Source organism: Perna viridis, chromosome 9 (assembly GCF_037379345.1).
Source record: "Perna viridis isolate PV_CMFRI_1.1 ecotype Kerala chromosome 9, ASM3737934v1, whole genome shotgun sequence".
Lineage (NCBI taxonomy): Eukaryota > Metazoa > Mollusca > Bivalvia > Mytilida > Mytilidae > Perna > Perna viridis.
Window position 1 is genome coordinate 18,542,041 of NC_142453.1, and position 10,161 is coordinate 18,552,201.

Consider the following 10,161-nt stretch of genomic DNA (forward strand, 5'->3'; position numbering starts at 1 on the left):
TTTCTTTTACCCGGACTTGACCTTTTATGAGCAATTCGGCAAGTATTCCTAAAACAAAGCAGCGAAGGACGCTTACCTTACCGGTGCACCTGGTCCATGCTCCCAGCTTTAAGAGGAGTCTGAATTGCTCATTTGCTTTTGTTACTTTGTATGTATTATTTCAGTTACTTTATGTTTTTTTATGTGTTCGTCTGATTTCCACGTGTGGTCGTTGTCCCATTCTATAGTATATGGTGGATGGGAAATGGGGAATGTGGATGGTGTATGGGGTATGGGGAAATTATATTTAAACAATTTATTTATATGATAATATGTATTTAATTTAGTTAAAAATAAACCCTTTGAAGAATCTTAAAAAAAAAAAAAAATCAATTTGATAATGTAAATATTCTACAAGAAATATGCAATGGGGATTCTATGGGTTGATAGGGATTTTTTAATAGGGATGGGGACATTGGGGAATGGGAGATGGGGGTGTTTATGCCTTTTAAGAGCTTTAACTCCTTAAAACAAATGATCATATAGAAAAGTTTTACTTTCAAATTATATAAGAAGCAATCCCTCGCGGCTAGTGTGATAAGTTGTACGCAAATGTTTTAACTACTTGTGTCATATATGACAATCATTTAGCATAGACTGAATACAAGACACATATCATTTAAAACTGTACAATGTGTTCTGGGTATGAGATCTTTTTTTCAAATAAAGTTCCCAAGACTGTTAGCACGGTTGTTTATTTTCTGACTACTCTGTCTTTTATAGAGCTCAGATCAACACAAGTTTTTTGTACTTATTTAACATATTTGCATAGTAATCAAATACGTTGTTTCTTTTAAACTCGATTCAAAATTGCTTACTGTTTATCAAACATAAATATTTGATTTTTAATAATGATTAAGCATTCATATTTCAAATTCCAACTTTCGTATTTATCCAGTTCGTTTATACGGAAACTTTAATGCAAATATTATGAAAGATAGAAAATACTCCATGTTGTATTGTATTAACATTAATCAACTTCCTTTGAATCAAAATTGTAAGATAAAATGTTTCAATTTGAACCTTTGATATACACTGTACATTAAATAAAACATTTTACATACCTTTATTTGTTCCCTTTTTCATGTATTTGTAGATTGTGTGCCAAATTATAAGTGCAGCGCTTACTTAATATTGAAATAAAGTCCAATACTTAAAACAATTTAGTTTATAATAAATACAGTCAAATTTGTATCCCCAATTATCAAAACACAGTTAAACAGGTTTAAAAAATGCAAGTCGCCAATTTTAGTTCGATTTTAAGCTTGAAATAAGTTAACGGCCTGCTCAGGGAATTTATTTTAATTATATTTCATAATTTAACCATGTAGATGCATACTCATAGTTTCCAACCTTTTTAAAATAGAACATGTCAAATAAGACTTCAACATTGCAATTTAAGGTGATGTACAATGATTACCTCTCCTTTAATATAAGCCATAATCTATAATTGTTTTTCTGCAACCTATTCATCACGAGACTTCGTGCAATAAATATTGATAACGTCTTTATTGTCCAGACTGTCATGCTCTATTTATATATGTATCTAAATAATTTGTAATTACAAGGAGATATCGTTCTGTCTGTCCGCCGAATGTTTAAGTTTATATTTAAGGATACCAATTCCAAATAACACACAAATGACGATCACCGTAGCAATCATGCAATAAACGTAGATTCCCCACGTCATGGAACTGTCTTTCTGCTGGCCTGAAACACAATTAATCGGTTCAAAGCAATTTATTTTTTTTAAGTTTCAAACAGTACATAACATACTTGTTTTAATTTTATGTAATTTTCAGGTAATATAACTATTTAATTGGTTATTTATCAATATACATGAATAGTACATTGGCGATTTCGTTTTTTTTAACCAACTCAAATTATAAAAGTTTATTTCCTTTACTAAGTCTAATAAAGCTTGTCAATCAATTAAAATGTACACTATTGTATAAAATGTTATTTCAATTCCTTTCACTTTCAATTGTCACTTCATTGGTTTCTTTTTGGAATTTTTCTTAGAAAATGTCGTATATGAACTCGGCCACGTAACATGTATTACTATTTCAAATGAATTGATGCATTACAATCGCTTAACTAAGGATATTTTTTCTACAATATTTTTTTAAATTAATTGAGTAGACATCAGTCTTTAAAAAGCAAACATTCATAAAGCAATTAAACCGGGTGAGCAATTCAGGCTCATGCTGGAATCTTGTTTTACTAACCTTGGGATGTACTTTCTGTAGTTTCTGTTGAAAGTATCTTCCTCTTGCAGCCGGTTCCAAAGTGACACCTGTTAAGCAAAGGAATCCTTATTATATTTCACTTTATCTTGGAGAAAAATCGTAGCAATATAAAAGTAGTAATCAAAGTTAATTTTATAGATAAGTGACGTTCAGCTTCCGTGAACAATCGCTATACTCGGCGTCACATAAATAACATACTATTAAAATTTGAATAAAAATATTTTCTGCGACTTTATTGACACCTACCGTCGTTTAAAATGTCTTAAATGACTTGCTCATTCGTTTAGCCAAACGGCTTCTCCCTAAAGATTGAATCGTTAAATTCCGGTCAGATTTTAATTCTCGGTGCCAATATTTACATTGTAAAAAGTCGGCCATGTTTACAGTGATCGGGTTGCTAGGAGATGTTGTTTACGTTTAAATGGTTTGTCCAAAAACCGAAGAACCCAGAATGCATTTCAGCGTTATTTCGGATATCTCGGATTTATTTTACGCGAACAACGTACAATACCGAGAAGTTGATCAAGCAGACGATTGTCACCGGAGTTCGACGGGAACTTACGAACTTCGTTTGTAAACAAATCGTCCCGTAAAAACCAACATGGCGGATATAAGTATGGGATTTTCCTGTAAGGATTTGTTACGCATGATTTAAGCTAATAAGCGACTTGTTTAGGGAGAAGCTGTTTGGCTAAACGAATGAGCAAGTCATTTAAGACAATTTAAACGACAGTTGGTGTCAATAAAATCGTAGAAAATATTTTTATTCAAATTTTAACAGTATGTTATTTATGTGACGCCGAGTATAGATGTGGTTTGTTTTCCAACAACTTTATGCAGTATAGACTTCATTGCAAGCCGTGTATATTGCAAGAGTGTATAATTCAAGACAATGAAGAAGGAAAGGAAAAAAAACAGGAAAGACATGTAACACCAACTGTGAAAATAATAATACTAAAAACGAATAAATGATTAAATGATTACTGCAGTTAGTCAACATATTATCTTTTATGCAGTATATATTCTTTCTTGCAAATCAATTTAAACATATACTGTAAATTCATAATCATGTATGTATTTTTCAAATGATTCCAAAGTCTTTAGTTGGTTAGCATACCACTCATTTTTATTGCAGTTACATTTGAAACGACAGTTCTTTCCATTGTATCCTGTAGGACATTCATGTCTGCATTCGATTCCAAACGACCCGGAAGGACACTCTGAAATCATTGTATGTTTTTTTTTATTATTATAAATATTCCGATTTTCATCATGATAAAATAATTGAAATGTATCATTAATGCAACATTTTTCAAAGCTGACAAGTGTCTTAAAATAAACCAAATTTTTGAAGTTTAATAAATGTAATATATACCAGAATATTTTGTAGTTGTTATATTTAGGAATTGGTTATCATGATTTAGTTGCTAAGCACTATGGTAATGTTGACAACGTTTGATTAAAATAATTTCTATTGATAATATTGTATGATCTAGGCACAACATTAGAACTACAAATTTGTTCTTGTCAATTCATTGCTTTTGTTCGGCCTTAAGACAAGGTTTTTTTTATTATTACAAAATGAGAAATTCTTTAACAAACATACTCACTTATAAGTGTTAATGAAACAAGGAACCTTAAGTTGTAGTCTACTTTGGTTATTTATCAATATACATGAATAATACATTGGCAATTTCGTTTTTTTAAACCAACTCAAATTATAAAAGTTTATTTCCTTTACTAAGTCTAATAAAGCTTGTCAATCAATTAAAATGTACACTATTGTATAAAATGTTATTTCAATTCCTTTCACTTTCAATTGTCACTTCATTGGTTTCTCTTTGGAACTTTCCTTAGAAAATGTCGTATATGAAATCGGCCACGTAACATGTATTACTATTTCAAATGAATTGATGCATTACAATCGCTTAACTTTACCTGTTGAAATGTCAAACACAAATTGATTGGCAGTCGAAAAATTCAATATTCAATGAAATAATTAAGGATATTTTTTCTACAATATTTTTTAAATTAATTGAGTAGACAACAGTCTTTAAAAAGCAAACATTCATAAAGCTATTAAACCGGGTGAGCAATTCAGGCTCATGCGGGAATCTTGTTTTACTAACCTTGGGATGTACTTTCTGTAGTTTCTGTTGAAAGTATCTTCCTCTTGCAGCCGGTTCCAAAGTGACACCTGTTAAGCAAAGGAATCCTTATTATATTTCACTTTATCTTGGAGAAAAATCGTAGCAATATAAAAATAGTAATTAAAGTTAATTTTATAGATAAGTGACGTTCAGCTTCCGTGAACAATTGCTAGATGTGGTTTGTTTTCCAACAACTTTATGCAGTATAGACTTCATTGCAAGCCGTGTATATTGCAAGAGTGTATAATTCAAGACAATGAAGAAGGAAAGGAAAAAAAAAACAGGAAAGACATGTAACACCAACTGTGAAAATAATAATACTAAAAACGAATAAATGATTAAATGAATACTGCAGTTAGTCAACATATTATCTTTTATGCAGTATATATTCTTTCTTGCAAATCAATTTAACCATATACTGTAAATTCATAATCATGTATGTATTTCTCAAATGATTCCAAAGTCTTTAGTTGGTTAGCATACCACTCATTTTTATTGCAGTTACATTTGAAACGACAGTTCTTTCCATAGTATCCTGTAGGACATTCATGTCTGCATTCGATTCCAAACGACCCGGAAGGACACTCTGAAATCATTGTATGTTTTTTTTTTATTATAAATATTGCGATTTTCATAATGATAAGATAATTGAAATGTATTATTAATGCAACATTTTTGAAAGCTGACAAGTGTCTTAAAATAAACCAAATGTTTGAAGTTTAATAAATGTAATATATACCAGAATATTTTGTAGTTGTTATATTTAGGAATTGGTTATCATGATTTAGTTGCTAAGCACTATGGTAATGTTGACAACGTTTGATTAAAATAATTTCTATTGATAATATTGTATGATCTAGGCACAACATTAGAACTACAAATTTGTTCTTGTCAATTCATTGCTTTTGTTCGGCCTTAAGACAAGGTTTTTTTTATTATTACGAAATTCTTTAACAAACATGCTCAATTATAAGTGTTAATGAAACAAGGAACCTTAAGTTGTAGTCTACTTAAGTACCAAATCATCTTAAAATGAAACACAAACTGAGAAAAATATATTTAGCAACCTCTAACCAAATAATAACAACATTTGCAAAAAAAAAAAAAAATCCCATAAAACAGTCAAGGCCACAAGTGGGCTAAATATATTGTATCCTTTCCTATCCTATTCAAAACAAATTATATGACACAGTGAAATGATAGAAAAGCTATATATCCAGGACTACACTGGCACTTTTGATCTTTCTGTAAGTACTAAGAACTTCTTATAATCTTGTTACGTTTTCACATATGATTCAAAGTTGAGAAAACCCTTCTCCCGCCAAGGAAAACATTGTGAATACCCAAGATACCATTTAACATATTTCAATTACTTATCAGATGTTTTTCTACTACAATTGTTGGCCGTTAATATAGGCTTGGTGTACCTGATACCAGATACGAACCAAGCCATTTTCATTGTTTAAAACTGTACTCACCAAGGCATTGGTGAACAGTAGTGTTGAAGTAGTGATCAATGCAACATATCGTTATCAAATTGCCGTTTGTTTCACTGAAAAAAAAAGTTGATAAAAAGTTATCCAGAAATTTAAAAGACATTGTAAACACATGTGGGTACATATAAGGTAAATAATTATAGCATTTTTACATTACATAACAAGGTAAATGAAGTCAAAGCCTCTTCATAAAGAAGAGTATTCAAACCAAATAAAATTAAAATTGTAACTTGAAAACAATTTTCTACCATAAAAAAAATGAGTAAAGTCTCTCCTTTTAGCCGTTTTTATAATTTGGAATACTGCAAATGTCTGAAAGAAACCACATTCTACTATATATACACATAACACACAATACAATTGAAACAAAAACAACGCGCCGAATGTCCAAAAGGCTTAAAAGTACAGAAAGTGATATCATTTGCATTTAAATACAGTTACAACTTATATCATTCGAAATCAATGTACGAGTTGCCACCTTGAACAATGTACGTAATACATCAATATCAAATACGAGAATACTTTTCGGCATGACACGGGTTGTGTCCTTTTTGATTGACTGCATAGGAGGGTTGATTCTGCAAATGATGAGGAAGCAACATTTTATAGGTTTAAACTGGCCTTAAGCTGGCATATCACTTAACTGCCTGTATAACTTTGTGTGTGTACTTGTGTAACCTATAATAAGTTTCTTTATATCTATTTTAACAACGGGCTAAGACCTCTTTGATGCAAAAGTACTTTAACCAGGTCACATTTTTACGCCTGTCCTAAGTAAGAAATGTCTGTCCTTTGTTTGTCTAGTTTCTTTTTCACTTTCCTTTCAATGTACTTTTATGCTGTTTGAGTTTATAATGACAACATTTTCGCTGTATCGTTGTATTAAGATGTTTTTTGGGTCAGCTGCAGTCTACCCTGTAGTGTGAATGCTTCCTTGCCGTTCTTGAAGACCCATGAATGGCAAATAATTCTTATCCCAATGGGTTTGTAGTCTCTTTGACATGTCACCTATCCATGTTCGTTATCGTTACATTAAGTGTGAAATAAGTTCAGCATGACATGTTGCTCACACTTATAATATCGGAGGCGAAATAAGAATATGTTAAGAAAATATTCAATTCGTTAAAGTAAGAAATGTAAATTTTCACATTTTTGAATCCACCTTCTCTTACTGTGAACACGTTTACACTGTTTAGAGAATGCCACGACTCCTGAATCAGAGTATTTTACAATTTTAATGTTTATTTTGACGATCTTGCTCACACTGATTAACCTTTCCACCAAAATAGTCCCAACAAAATCAATAAGGTTCGTGACCGATGTCTGCAATTCACTGTAAAGTTTCCAAGGGTCCCTTAAGATATGATTTTTTTTTAAACCTCCTATCCATATAAGGTCTCGAATTATCGTCCATTAATATTTGGCAATAGATGCCTGCCAAAGAGTAATCAAGGGAACCAGGGTTATAGCGGTAATCAAAAGAATGTAATCCAGGGACAAAGACCAGACATGGAAAACAGACATACACAACAAAGAACATAAAGTAACTAAAATCATACATACAAAGTAACAAAAATGAATGAGCAACTCGGACACCACGAAAAACTGGGAGCATGGACCAGGTGCACAGGTAGGGTAAGCGTCCTCTGCTTTTCTAGAAACACCTGCCGAGTTGCTCATAAAAAGTCCAGTCCGGGGTAGACAAACCAGGAAAGGAAAATTATGATCCGTTGAATAAATCAGTTTATTAGGTATATAAATTATGTATTTAAAATTGGTGCATAATTTGATCCTTTTAATTTTGTCAAGTTAAAATGTCATGAACATTGAGTAAGTATATTAAAAGTAAACTAAAAAGCAGTTCCAGAGAGTAAGGACCCTTTCTTTTAGGCTCGTAGATTAAATAAATATTCAGGATCAAAGGCTATATTCAGAATTCTCTTAACTTATTCAGTCGTCTACAGACTTCTATAAAATAACAAATGAATTGTTTACGTAATTACATGTACCAGGATCAATTAATGCATCAAGCATTGATATTTTGATGCTTTTTGTCGAGGTCTTTTGATTCGAAAGGGGTTAAGTCCTTTTGAATGTGCACTAACCTTACTTTGATACGCCATTGATTGCACAATTATGTCGCTATACCATCTATTTTCATAGACTATTTGATTCCTCTGTTGTTCGGAGGTGGTCCTGATTTTTGTCATTCACCCAAATTTGAAGTGTTAGTAAATGTCAATATTCCCACCACAGAGTGACGCACATTATTTCGCATCCTTTTCTGGCTATGTGCCATTTAGGCTGTTTACCATCCTTTTGAAGCGTTGTCAGTTTCCGCATTGCAATGTTAAAATATTTTTAGACAATTGAATAAAATAACCTTTAATACATGAGCACGAATAACTTGTCAGTCTTCGTTTTTAAGCAATGATAGTGGGTTATATCATGTCAATTATTCAACTATTACTATTGACTTACCTTTTGTCTATTGACCAATAATACGAATTTGGTCGTCGTTGAGAAACTAGTCCTTATTATACAAACGTAATACAGAAAACGGTCATAAGCTATATACGAATTGGAAATGAAGAATTAGAATTCGGCGAAGGGAGTGAAAGATCACCTAACTGGGTTTGAAGAATGTACAAATGGGGAAAAAGGTACCCTGTCCTATAGTAGGGCTGTAAAATAACTGAGTCGGTAAAGTCTGTTATAGGAAAGTCTGTAATGCAGTTATCTTGAACTGATAACGATCAAGTTTGATTAAATTATTTGCAACAGTTTTATCGCCGCGTAATTTTTTTTTGGTTTTTTTTTTTGGTTTTTTTTGTGTGTGTGTGTGGGGGGGGAATTGAACCGATTAAAATCGAACTGACATCATCTGCAATACATATTCCTAATCAATAGATTTCGATTCCTTGACAGTCGGTCCTTCCAAAGATGTATAGGTCAATTATTTACGAAAACTACACAAAACTAAACAACTCATTAAAATTATATCAACAAAGAATCTATAACGGGTCTATGCGGTATTTCTAAACAGTATTGCTTATGCAGTGAAATATTTTCATCTTGAATTCCACTTGTAATGCATTTTAAAATTATTTGGTCGTACACATTTATTTTTTCAATGCAGTCGGTGTAGTTTTTACCCTTTGACATTAAAGACGTTCTTCCATGGAAACGCAAGTCACCTAACCTAAATTCTGTTTCTCGATTGGTCAAATACTGATAACTTAGTGGAGTTCGAAAAACTGTATCGGAAATTTAAATTGCCTGCCATGTGTTATTTCCTGAACGAACAGTAGAAAATTATAAGTAAAAGAACATTTTTTACTGCGTCGGCCATCTTTTGTAAAGATAGTACTTCTTTAAACTAGCTTTACAGTTATCTCAACCGTATTCTAAGTTATGTGTAACATACGTACTATTGGTGACAAATTCTTCCAATCCCAAAATAAAACGTGAGCGATAAGTAAGTAACAAAACATAATCCCACAATTTTTCCCATTTTGTATTTTAGTAATCGTTGATGCTGTCTGTGAAATTATCAATTACTTCAATACGGAAACTTACTTAATAGAAAAGCAGGAAATCGTAGAACAGGATTTTACAATAGTGAGAGAATTAAACCTTGAGTGCGTCATATGTTTTCATGTTACAAAACATATCGAAAAAAACGTGTAGATTTGATATGTAAACACTTGTTTTTGCCTATAAAATCACATAGATATATTTTTCCCAAAACTATGAAAAAAGTCGTACCATTATTTATTCAAAGGCCTCTGATTCCAATTTATTTTATTTTATTTATTATTTACAGTCGTTAACAGGTTTTTGTGTATGTTTGCACGGCGAGCCGTCCAAAACATATCGTTATGAAACAGACATAGGAAAACATACATGCTTTTTTTCAGATTTTGTTTTTTTTATTAAATGAAAACTCATGACGGATTTTTCTTGTGTAGGTTCTGAAAATTTTAAATAATTGAACTAGTAATAGTATAGATCTAAAAGATTAATCAGTATTCTGTATTACATGAATCCACAGATCGGGAGGGAAAAGGATCTACCTATATCTGGTAGCATATGTAGAGTTGCAACATGAAATCAAATCTCAAATTAATAAACTATGTGTCTGCCATCAATATTCCTTCACATACATGATAATAGCAAGGATTCAATTCAACAACAAAAAGTGACTATGTACTATGTACTTCGGAG

At 31.6% G+C, this 10,161-nt stretch overlaps 1 protein-coding gene across 2 annotated transcripts; it reads right to left on the reverse strand.

Moving 5' to 3' along the window:
* Window positions 1-1,600: 1,600 nt before the first annotated feature.
* On the reverse strand, window positions 1,601-9,426 carry LOC148607175 (uncharacterized). Of its 2 annotated transcripts, none has more exons than XM_088545180.1 (7): window positions 9,366-9,426; window positions 5,917-5,990; window positions 4,922-5,024; window positions 4,418-4,485; window positions 3,406-3,508; window positions 2,268-2,335; window positions 1,601-1,749 (listed from the first exon to the last, which is right to left on the reverse strand). In XM_088545180.1, exons 3-7 carry the CDS (start codon window positions 4,986-4,988, stop codon window positions 1,726-1,728), a joined length of 330 nt encoding a protein of 109 aa, XP_088401306.1. In that variant the 5' UTR covers window positions 4,989-5,024; window positions 5,917-5,990; window positions 9,366-9,426; the 3' UTR covers window positions 1,601-1,725. The 2 variants fall into 2 exon arrangements, with proteins under 2 accessions (XP_088401306.1, XP_088401307.1); XM_088545181.1 differs by lacking the exon at window positions 9,366-9,426 and adding an exon at window positions 8,040-8,164.
* Window positions 9,427-10,161: the final 735 nt, after the last annotated feature.

Coding starts and splice junctions, on each gene's coding strand:
- LOC148607175 (XM_088545180.1), bottom strand. CDS start 4,988: ATGAATGTCCTACAGGATACTATGGAAAGAACTGTCGTTTCAAATGTA. Junction 3,509..4,417: donor TACAGAAAGTACATCCCAAG/GTTAGTAAAACA, acceptor CAATGATTTCAG/AGTGTCCTTCCGGGTCGTTT. Junction 1,750..2,267: donor TACAGAAAGTACATCCCAAG/GTTAGTAAAACA, acceptor ATTGTGTTTCAG/GCCAGCAGAAAGACAGTTCC.